Below are 12,290 nucleotides of genomic sequence, written 5' to 3'. Positions count from 1 at the left end.
GAATTCTTGGCACAAGGAGAAAACTTACTGTCTGACCTACACACATGTCGGAGCAAACACAAGCTCCCCTCCCCACTTCTCCCTCCCCATAAATATATACAAAGAAAAATAATATTACAAGAAATCATGGAGCCAGAGCTCAGTTCCTGAACAAATTTCTGAAAGTTCCTTGGTGCCGAAGGGAGGGAAGAAGGGAGGGAGGGAGGGAGGGAGGGAGGGCAAGCACTCTCACAGACCCTCCTGGTTGAGCTGCCCATCAAAGGCCAGCAACACTAACTGGCCCGTTAAAAACCAGGTTTTTCTCGGCTGCACCTTCCCAGGCCTTGCATCTAGCAAGCAACAAAAGGGAACCAGGTTTTGCTAGCGCCTCCCGGCAGAGCTGGCTGGAAGCGAGGGGGGAACTTCTCAGCCAACTTACTATATATAAAGCACATTTAACGATCCTTTCAAGTCCTGCAAGTGAGAGAAGGAAGGGCTCATTGGAAACCTGATCCTTTGGCAGCTAAGGGAGAGGGACTGGGCCCTTAACATCAGCCCCTGGGGATAAACACCCTCCCAAACCCCTTTGTCTGCCAGACAGATTACTTCCTGGAGGGGCAGGAGACTGCAAAACGTTTTATGGCAAGCCCACCTAAGGACGCCACTCCACCAGAGACCTGGCCAGGATCTTTGGCCAACCCACCTAACCATAAACCTTCTATCTTCCCCCAGACCTGCTGGGGTCCCTCTCTCCACAAATACCTGTGACCGCCATAAACGCCCTGAAACAGCCCCGTTTACTGCCCAGCCGGCCTGCTGCTAAATGAGGGTTTGTTTCAAAGTTGCAAATATCCAAAGCACTGGAACCCAAGTCCACCCGTAAAATGCAAGGTTCTGCATTCCTCCAGGCCTGAAGCACTGCCGCTTCAAAAGCTTCAGGAGGCCCTGGCTGTTTACTCACTGGTGGGGCTATTGGGTGAGGTACTTCCCTACACCCTGAGGAGGCTCCTTTGATCCCGGCAGAGTGGGAACGGGCAGAAAGGGGTGCCACCCTCGCCTGGGCTAGACTGGGCCCACGCTCCTCTGCCCCTTGGGTCACCCACAGCAGCACTGGAGAGCCTGGTAAAGGAAAATCTCGTGGGAAGGCCCAAGTAGAGACTCGCCTAAAATTGCTGCCTGAAGACAGAGCAGCCAATCTTCAAAGGGCCCTGGGAGACAAAGAAGGTTAGAGAACGCAGGCTTGGGAGGCTTAAGGAAACACCGCCACAGCACCTCAGCCTCCCCCACAGCAACAGAAGGGTGTGTCGTGCCCCAACAACAACCAGAAACAAAAAAACAAAACAACAAAAAAACACCAAGCAGATCAGGTCACTGTCAAAAACGGACTGGATGTTTACTAAATACAAGCCTCTTGTTTGGAAAAGGTGGGGAGAGAAGGTTGAGCAGGCCCTCTGCTGCTCCCCAGTCGCCAGGGTGGAGGGGACGCTGACTTCACCAGTGTCCCCAAGCTGTTTGCTAAACCAAGCATTTTCTTTAAATCTATGTATTTAACGATTGGTTTAATCTCTTAAATTAACCGAACTGGGAAAATGAGGGGCTCTTTATGACTGGAATAAAGCCCCCAGCACTTCCTTTCTTGTCACCCCTCCCCTTCTCCCCAAACCGCAGGACAAGGTGTCTTTTGTTTCTAATGGGCTTTGTTTTCAGGTGGCAGGGAATAGACTTTGACTCTCAAATGTCACCCTAGCCTATCATCTCTCCCAAGGACCCTTGGTCTGAAGGAACCTTCCCTGGCTTCCCTGGGCTGCTAAACAGCTCGGCTTTGTTCTTCTATGAGAGGAACTACCCCCAGAGTTCAGACCCCCCAGAGTCGCTACTTTATAACACAGAATATATGCTTCCAGGCAGAAGATGCCAGAAGCCAACCTCAGCAGAGTGCTCAAGAAGACAACGGCTCAGCTGAGGAGGGACCTCGTTGGCACGCAGCCTGTATCTCCCATGAAGGTCGAAGGGCTTAACTTTGAGGTCATGGGGCCCTGCATGAGGGACCCCGATACCAAGGACCACTCCTAGCAAGTAGCCACAGCTGCATCCGACGAACCGGGACCTGCAACCTTGACCTTCCAAAAGCAAAGCAAAACCATGGGTAGGTATCTAGCCCTGTACACCACACAGTGAGTGTGACTGCAGCTCTTAAACCGCCTAAGATCTACACAGACCTCCGGATGGGTCACTGAAAACTTTAACCTCACTGTTCCATGGAGAGATCTTTTTATACTGTGTTTGTCCAGAAAGAACAACCCCCCCCCCCTTTTTTTTTTTTTTTTTTTTTTTGTTGCCAAAATCCTCTCTCCAGACCTGCTCCATTTCACAGCTTCTCGTGACAGTGACTGAAGCTCTGGTCTCAGCTCTGTCGCCAGCTTTTCAGTCAGTGCTGCGTAGCTCATTCTTGCCGGTCTCAGTTTACCTCTCACGTGCATACTCACCGACCCCTCCAAAAAGCACCTGTGTCTGACCTGCCACTGAGCCTGGTTAACAGGGCCCTGTCCAAGCATGAGGGAAGTGGGGTGGTGGTTTGGGGCTATTACAGGTGAGGTCCTTTCCTGGCTTCAAGACCCACTTTGGAGACAGACAGACAGACACACACACACACATACACACACACACACACACACACACACACACACTAGCCAGGTATAAATCTGGATCTTTCCATATTCAAAGAAAGACTCTCAATTTTCTCCTCACTTAAAGAACTCTTCCCCGGCATGGTAACATATACAAGGAACCCTAGTGCTCGGGAGGTAGAAGCAGGGAGATCAAGAGTTCAAGGTCAACCTCAGCTACATAGTGAACTGAAGACAAGGAGAGTGGACTACTTGAGACCCCTCATGTCAGTAGCGGGGGTGGGGGGCCTCTAGTGCGATGGCTCAGTGGGGAAAGATGGGTGCTGCCAAGCCTGACCACCTGGATTCCACCCCTGGGACCAACATGGAAGGAGAGAACTGGACCCTGCAAGCTGTCCTTTGTCGCTCATACACAGGCATGTGCTCGTGGGTACAGATACATTAAACAAATCATGAATTTAAAAACAAAACAAAACAGCTGGGTGTGCTGGCACAGGCCTTTAATCCTAGCACTCCAGAGGCAGAGGCAGAGGCAGAGGCCAGCCTGGTCTACAGAGTCCAGAGTCCAGGACCTCCAGGGCTATGTTACATCACACAGAGAAGCCCTGTCTGAAAAACTAAACCAAACCAAACAAACAAAAAAAACTCTCTCCTTAGCCGGGCGTGGTGGAGCACACTTTTAATGCCAGGCACAGTCAGGCAGATCACTGTGAGTTCGAGGCCAGTCTGGTCTACAAAGTGAGTCCAGGACAGCCAAAGCAACACAGAGAACCCCTGTCTCGAAAAACTAAAACAAACAAACAAAACAACAACAACAAAAATATACCTCTCTCCTGTCAAAAATCTCCTCAAATCTATGTCTCCAAGGCTCAGAGGACTTGGATGTCCCCAAGATCCCCTGAGCTGGACCCTCAAAGCTTAAGGCCTACCTTTAAGAGTGAGGCACACCCCTTCTCACAGGCTTCAAGAGCGCAGGGCCTGTCCCCAGGGAGAGAGTGGGCAAGCCTGAAGCTGTAGAACGGAACGTGAGATAATGTCCCGACAGCTTCTTCTCCCGACCCAGCCAACCTTCCTTCAGTGCCATTATCACAGGAAGCTAGAAACCTGCATCTGCCAGGCAGCAGAACCTTCTGGTGGGGGAGGAGCCAATAAGCCAAGACCTCAGCACCTCCAGCCAGCTGAGGCAGCATGGGGCGGGCAGTAGTGCCCAGCTCACCACTATATACATCAGGCCAACTGTCCTGAAGAAGACACCTCTGAAACATCTGCATTACAGGTCACTAAACTCACAGTATGTCATCAGATGAAAGACAGCGGGCTGCTGATTCCAAAACCTTCACTCACTCACTGAACTACCGTGGATAACTCTGGACTGTGCCCCAGCCAAGATGCCAGAGTGCAGACACCAAACCCTGGAAACTAGTCAAAGCCCACAGCTCCCCTATAGCCTCACCATCACCTGGGAGGAAGGATCTTAATTTCTTTCTTTTTTTAAAAAAATGACTTATTATTTTATGTGCATTGGCGGTTTGCCTGCATGTATGCCTGCAAGGGTGTCAGATCCCCTGGAACTGGAGTTACATACAGTTGTGAGCTGCCGTGTGGGTGCTGAGATTTGAACTCAGGACCTCTGGAAGAGTATACAATACTCTTAACCAATGAGCCCTCTCTCCAGCCTCCAATTTCTTTTCTTTTCCTTTTACTTTCTTTCTGTTTTTGGGGGAGGGGTGTGTTTCACGACAGCATTTCTCTGTGTAATCCTGACTGTCCTGGACTCGCTTTATAGACCAGGCTGGCCTCAAACTCACAGAGATCCGCCTGCCTCTGCCTCTTGAGTGCTGAGACTGAAAGCATGCTCCACCGCCACCCGGCTATTTTTTTTTTTTTTTCTTTTTTTCTTTTCCTTTGCAGTGCTGGGATTTGAACCCAGGGCGAGTGCCCTTCTACTGAGCTACCGCCCCAGCCACAGATACCCATTCCTAATGTACACAGAGAGACCATTGAAGCTGGCTGCTGGCGCACCTCAGTAGTCTCCAAAGCAGACAACCATCCTCCCTGGTTCACCTCCACCCCTAGTCCCCAGAAGGGGACACAAAAGAGCCAGTATGTCCCCTGAAAGAGAGGCCACGCATACCAGTCTCACACTCCTACCTGAGGCCTCCATCCCTGGCCACAAAGCACCTCCCACCTCCTTGTGGTGGTGGTGAGGAGTTCCCACTTGTTACACAGAGCCACTGACTGGGGAAACCCACACAGCGCGCATGGTGACAGAAGCCCTTCCTCCTGGTACTCAAGCATCTGCCTGGGCTGCAAGAGGCTAGAATACCAATTCCCTGTGTGAACCTCAGCATGCTGAGAAAGAGAGTGGCCCTGAACTAATAATGTTCCTCCCCCCCCCCCCCGCAACCAACCAACCCCCACCCACCCCCAGGACAATCTGCTTCTGGGCTAGAGGGGGCCTTACATTTCTAAACTGCAGTTGCAATGTTGAGACCTATTTGGAAACTCCATGCTTTGGGGCTGAGGTCCAGGACAGTGGTGGCCCCTCCTGAGGGAGTGAGCATTTATTTGCTTTGCCCTCACTGGGTTCCATCCCCAGCACCACAAAAATAAAACAGAAAAGACTGTGCTGCTGAACGCAGAGACTAGGAAATCCCTAATGGTCAGGAGAGGCTAGCACCCAATGGTCTCTGGGAAGAGCCTTCAGGACTGGCCAGCAAGCTGCTGCAGACCTCAGCCCTCTCCACACACACCCCAGGGATGGGTGGGCTCACAGGGATGGGGGCACTCACACTGAACAGGTAAGGAACTGTGGCTCCAGCAGGCTGGCTACCAGCTCCCATGGCCACTGTGGCTATGCAACTGTCCGGGAGGGCTAGAATACGGAGAACCGGTTCCACAGTCAGCAGGTAATGCCTCCCTTCCTTTGCCGTGAATGGATACCGTGGAATAGTGGAAAAGACCCACCCAAGTTTTCAGAGCCCATCTAAGGCCTTGAAAGTTAGTCTAAGTAGGCAACAGCTGCCTGGCACTCCTCCTCTCTCCTCTCCAAGGCCCTCCCACTCCATTTGCTCCTGCGACATCTTGGACTTATTGTCCTACACATTCTGGAATGCTCTTCTCCTCTGCTTAGCGCTTAACCAAAACGATGTCTTTCATTATACTTCACGTGATGTTCATCTCTCCGTCTTGTCTCCGTCACAGCTCCTGTCCCAAGGTACTTCCACACTCAGACGACACTAAGGCGTGGTGAATGGGCCCCTCAATCCTGGGGCACCCTCTCTTGCCACTGCACCTCCATTTCAGACTGACAAATCTTCCTTCCCAGCCAGGCATGAGAGTACATGCCTATAATCCCAACACTCAGGAGACTTTGGCAGAAAAACCGAGTTTGCGGCCAGCCCGGACTACATAGCAAGCTTGAGGCTTGCATGACCTATTAGCAATACCCTGTCTCGGAATAAAAGTAAAACAAACAAAAGAACCCTTCCCGCTACCCGATGTAAGAGTTCTTGAACAAGCTCTTTATAATGCAATTTCCTTTTGAAATATAGATTAGCTATTCAAAAAACTAAAATAAAATCTAATGGGGGGTGGGTGGGAGCCTTTCCTGTCCCTCCCCCAATGATCCTGATTGACAATTCTGAACTAAGACCCACGAAACTCAAATCTTATTGAACAACCTTGAGTTACCTGCCTCCCCCCACATTTGCTTTACTCACCACCATACAGTGTTGAGAGCCACCCCACCCCTGGCCTCCTCAGGATCCTACCCCACAATGTGGGACCTTGTTTTTAGAAGTTCCATGCACACTTAAGCAAGGTCACAAGTACCCTGCTAATTCCCAGCCTAAGCGTCCTGGAGGATGCCTCCCCTGTGCTTTCTGCTCAGGGCATGCCTCAGTTAAGGCAGGCAAGAGAGACAGGCATGTGGCAGGGCAAAGGGAAGAGGCCAGTGTGCTGCCCTACAGAGGGCCCTTCCTGCCCCCAGCGCTGTCTGAGCAGCATTCCTGGGAGGGAAATGGCCTGAGCACAGAGAAGAAAAGAGGATGGAAAAAGTGACACGTACAGAGGGCTTCCTCAAACCACTGATTAGCTGTGGCGGCGGCGGCAGCAGCGCCAGCTCCACTGAAGCGCCAGGGGGCTCGGCAGGGGCCACTGTGCACTTGGCAGTGAACTCAGAGAACCCCGGGATGGAAGGCTAACCCAACAGGCCATTATGGAAGGAAGGGCTTCCCTGCTAAGCAGATGGGTGCCAGGAAGAACGGAGGAGCCGGGTGGGCAGCACCTCCAGGGCAAGGAAGGGCCTGAACCAGCAAACCGCAGCCCAGCCTATAAGGCAAGCCACATGGCTCCAGCCAGAGGCACAGTGCCTGGGCCCAGCAGCAGAGAGGCAGAGGGAGTTCAGGGACGCAGGCCAAGGATACCCAACCCTGCTTAACCCCTTTCTTCCATCAGGAAAACACCAAAGCCAGAGTCCCTGGCACTAAACTGCTCTAACCAGGCAGCCTCTGTCCCAGATGAGGCTCAGGGAAACTGTGCTGGCTTAAATACAAACTCTCGCAATCCCCCTCACTCCCAATATGTGATCCCTAATGACACAACAGCTGTTTAAGCTGCCGGAGCAAAGCCTCCCTCTATGAACCAAATGGGTCCTAAAATGCTGCCCTTTACAGCTTTCCTAGATTTAAACACACACACACACACACACACACACACACACACACACACAAAACAGAACACCTCACAACTCCTCCAGGAAAAGCAGTGATTCTAAACGAAGCTAAAACGCACATCATTTAAAGTTACACATATCCCAGGGTTTGCATACCCCAGCAGGCCAAGTCTCTTAACAAAATCAAATACAAATTAAACCCAAAATTTACAGGGCAGGAGAGATGGCTCAGTGGTTAAGAGCAGTGACTGCTCTTCCAAAGGACCCAGGTTCAATTCCCAGCACCCACATGGCAGCTCACAACTGTCTGTAACACTCTCACACCAATGTATATAAAATTAAATAAATTATTTTAAAAAAAAACACACAAAGTTTACACATCGGGGCGGGCAAGATGGCTCAGTGGATAAAGACACTTTCCATCAATTCAGAGGCCTGTGACCCTGGAGCCAGAAGATGGAAGGAGAGAACCAACCCGCAAAACTTGCCCTCTGACCTCCACAAATTCATCCACAAATACAATAAAGAAATAGTAAAGTAATACATGTGTGAGCCGTGATGAGAAGTAGTCACAGAAGCAAGGGTATTTGATGCACATCTTAAAGTCTTGCCATCCTACACAAAGTCTGAGCCCACTCACACAGTCACAACAGGAAAGCCCTGCTTCTGAATGCATGCTGTCCCAGAAGGAGAGCTGGGAGCGCATGAAAATGCAGGTCACAGCTAAACATGGTCTCCCAGGCTCAGACCCCCAGCACTTGACAGGTTCAGAAAGTAGGGCCACGAGTTTGAAGTCCATCTGGGCTACAAAAAAAAAAAAAAAAAAAAAAAAAAACCCAAAGCTAAACAAACAAACCACGTTTGTGATTCTGACCTATTTACTCAAGGATGCTGATGTCACCCAGTTTAGGACTCTGAGTAGCAAAGTTACAGGATGTCTAGGTCCACACACGTTCACTGCATTAATTTCTTCACCCACAGCCTCTTGGGGCAGGCCAACTCCGCACGCAGAGGTAGCTGTCCATGGCCAGAACACTAGGAGGCCAGATACCCCACCACATCAAAAAACCAGAAAAGTCAGCCAGGGAATAGGAAAAGAGGGGATGTCCCCTTGGCTGCACCATGAGGGTGCAGGTCGCCAGAGAAACACCTTAGAGAGGCTGTAGTGGGCACACAGACACCCCCCCAACACACACATATACCCCAAAGCAACGTACAATGCCGAGGACGAAAAGAGGAGGCATAGCTTTATTACCCAAATTCCTTTTTCTTATTGACCCAGGTAAGAACTTGCTGTTATTCATAAGGTTCTGTGCTAAAGGAATCCTACAGAAGAAATCAAACCAGGAGAAAAATACAGAAAGTATACCAAGAATGAGAGAGTCCATGGTAGCTCAGGGAGTAGACTGTTGGCCTAGTATGCTGGGAGGCCCAGATTTGAACCGCAGCACTACATAAGACTGGGCATGGTGGCATGTCTGTAATTGTGGCACTAGGGAAATACAGGCAGGAGGATCAGAAGGCTATCCCTGGCTACATGGCAGGGTCAAGGCCAATGTAGGCTACATGAGAACAAACATACATACATACAAACATACATACATACAAACAAATAGATATAAACAGATTGGTAGATGGATGGATAGGTAGATGACAGATAGACGGATGGATGGATAGAGGCTGATTCTACAGGCTGGTTGTTCTGGGAAGATGTAGAGTTGGGCCAGGCAGAAGAAAGATGAGCAGAGGCAAGTCACACACCAGGGAACTGAATGGTCCAGAGTGGAGAAACACAAGTATGTTTTAGGACACAGCAAACCGACCAGCTGGCTAAGATGGAGATTTTCATCAGGTGGGACCAATCTATTGTCAAAGATTATTATAAAGCTATAAAGATGTATTGGGCCGGGCGGTGGTGGTGCACACTTGTTTTTTGGTTTTTTGTTTTGTTTGTTTGTTTTTCAAGACAGGATTTTTCTGTGTAGCCTTGGCTGTTCTGGACTCTTTGTAAACCAGGCTGGCCTGGAACTCAACAGCGATCCACCTGCCTCTGCCTCCCGAATGCTAGGATTAAAGGCGCGTGCAACCATGCCCGGCAGAGTGCATTTTTAATCCCAGCACTCAGGAGGCAGAGGCAAGCGGACCTCTGAGTTTGAGGCCAGCCTGGTCTACAAAATGAGTTCCAGGACATCCAGGGCAACACAGAGAAATCCTCTCTCAAAATAACCAAATAAATAAATAAATAAATAAATAAATAAATAAAAGAAGCGAAGGAATTTGCCTGGATCACAGGACCACAGCCTGAGGTGTGAACCAGTCCCCCGCTGCTCTGACCACGCCCTCTGCCACTGGTGTGAAGATCAACCTAGCCCTCCTACTGAGAAAGCCACCACTGATGAAAGGAAATACCAGTCTGAATCACCGGCTGGCTGCGGGACTGCTGGGGAATCTAACCCTCAAGACAGCACATCCCAGAAAGTGAGGATTCCGTTTGCACAGAGACGTGAAAGCCTGGAGGGCCAACCAAGGACCAGGATGGAAAACAGGCAGGCAGACATCACAACTGGCCAAAAGGCCTGTTTTAAGATGGCTCAGCAGGTAAGGGTACCTGCCACCAAGCATGACGTCCTGAGTAACATCCCTGGGACCGGCACAGGGAAAAGAGAGAACAGATTCTAGTCAGTAGTCTCCTGACCTTCCCAAGTACACAATGGCATATGTACGCATGCACATGTGCACGCAAGCTTGAAAACACACACACACACACACACACACACACACACACACACACGTAATACATAATTTAACAACAAAAGGGATGCTGTGTTTTGGCCAGGTGTGGTCCTACCAGCCTCTTATCCCAGCACTCTGGAGGCTGAGGCAGGAGAACTGTGCGTTCTAGGCCAGGAAGGGCTGTCTATGGGTAGCCTGGGAGCATATAAAAAGACCCTGTCTCAAAAGGGGGGTGGAGGTTGTTCCAGGTTCCCAACTTTACGCCTTCTCTTCCTCCTTCACTGTATTTATCACACCAGGGATCTCAAGGTTTGGAGAGGAACTCGGGTATTTACAGCGTAATTGCCCAAACTTCAAAAAACGGTTTCATCCACAAATCTGGCCAGGCTAGGTCCCCAGCCCCGGCCTTGTTCGCCGTGAGGTCTCTCTACGACTTCAGTTAATGGCACAGTTAAACAACAGGATGGAAAAATGTCCTGGGATCTATTAAAAACTCCTCGGGCCCTGAAGTCATGCATCTGGGGTGGGTAGAGTGCCCGGACTTCACGAGATGGGCAGGAGGCACCTCAGCTGAAATTGTTCACAGCCCAAGGAGAGGTTCCACACCGAGGCACATTTGGCCCGCCCTCATTAAAATGTGTACAAGAGAGCCGGGCGTGGTGGCGCACGCCTTTAGTCCCAGCACTCGGGAGGCAGAGGCAGGCGGATCACTGTGAGTTCGAGGCCAGCCTGGTCTACAAAGTGAGTCCAGGACGGCCAAGGCTACACAGAGAAACCCTGTCTCGAAAAACCAAAAAAAAAAAAAAAAAAAAAAATGTGTACAAGATACCCCAGCCCCCTCCTGTCCAACTTCCCCCTTACACACAGCCTCCCCAGGACACCCACCACTGAAGTTCACCTCTCAAACACGAGAGTCCTCACAGGAAAAAATAAAATAAACTCCAGCCATTTAGTATTGTTGAGCAAGGGCCATCTCCAGCACAATTTCCCTTTGACTTCAGAAAGCTAAACCTCTGCAGTGAAGACAGCCACATCCCAGCAGAGCCACACACCAAAACCCAGCAGCCAGCCCAGGAGGCCTGTGAGCTAGGGCTGCTTGCCCATATGGCTGGGCCCTCATCCTGTGTTTAAAAAAAAAAAAAATTCCATACTTCCTCTGAGAGCAGATGTGGGACTTTGCCAGGAGCAATGACTACCACGCACGCACACACTAGGAACACGGGGCAACTCCAGAAACACCAGTTAGGAATTCCCAGGACGGGTTCTTCTGAGCTATGCTTACCTCTTTTTTTTTCTTTCTTTCTTTCTTTAAATAATAACAGGGGGTGGGAGAGACTTTCATTCTCTGGCCCCTAAACCCTCAACAGCTGGTTAGGAAGATGACAGTAGACAATTCCCTGCCCCTGTCCTCGCGGCTGGAACTCTTTAAAGGGGTGTTTAAGTGATCAGCTAAGACAGTCCCCTGAGCAGAGTATCTCCCCAAAGAGGGCTGTTTCACAGACCACCACTGGTGGTTTTGTCTTGAAAGGTTACGAGGAAGGAGTCCTTTGGTCCTTGCTTCTTGGGACCAGCAAACTAGGTATTTGGGTGCTCGGCGATTTCCGGTTAAGTCACTTTCAACATCTTGGTGGCGACTGACTCTCAGGTGTAATCAGTCAGGAAATACAAATCTGCAGGACCTGGGTACCCCTTGTTTGCCCTAGAGATGTGGGCCACACCCTCACCAAAGTACAGAGGCCCTCCACGAAAAGCCAGAGCTGAGCTCTTTTTTGCCTTTCTGCCCTTAGAAAGAGAGGTGTTTCTTTCCTCCGAGAGCACGGACAGGATGGAAATCCAGGAAACAGCAGAGCAAAGCCCGTCCGCACCTTGGCAAGCCGGCCATGCCCGATTTTGGCAGCGGCCTTCACACATTAGTCACCACTAGAGCCTGGGACCCTCCACTCCCGGGATGCGACCCTAGCACCGAGTGGGCTCAAGGCTCCGGCCTAGTTGGAGGAGGAGATGAATCTAACCTGCCCTTACCCGCAGGGCCATCTTGGGTTCCAGCTTTGCCCTGGAACTTGCAGAGAAGTACCCAGGCTGGTCGGCCGGCATAGGTAACAAAGCTCCGCGCCAGGCGCGCCCCAGGTCAGGTTGGTCGGGATCTGGACCCAGGCCGGTCTCCCTCACCTGGACTCCAAGGCCCAGTGCACTCCGGGGTGTCAGCACTCTCTCACGGGATGGGAGGTTGTTGCTCCCCAAAAAGGAGCTCCCAGAAGGGATCGGGAGCCGGCGAC

The 12,290-nt window shown here is 50.8% G+C and overlaps 1 protein-coding gene across 1 annotated transcript in view; it reads right to left on the bottom strand.

Moving 5' to 3' along the window:
- The window catches only part of Ptk7 (protein tyrosine kinase 7 (inactive)), a 66,275-nt gene extending 54,227 nt beyond the window's left edge, over window positions 1–12,048 (bottom strand). Inside the window, exon 1 of the mRNA XM_051152669.1 lies at window positions 12,027–12,048. Coding sequence (XP_051008626.1) covers window positions 12,027–12,048 — 22 coding nt within the window. The remainder of the gene's footprint in view (window positions 1–12,026) is intronic.
- Between the last annotated feature and the right edge of the window lie 242 nt (window positions 12,049–12,290).

Source organism: Acomys russatus, chromosome 11, assembly GCF_903995435.1.
Source record: "Acomys russatus chromosome 11, mAcoRus1.1, whole genome shotgun sequence".
NCBI lineage: Eukaryota > Metazoa > Chordata > Mammalia > Rodentia > Muridae > Acomys > Acomys russatus.
This window is presented reverse-complemented; position numbering and strand designations above follow the sequence as displayed.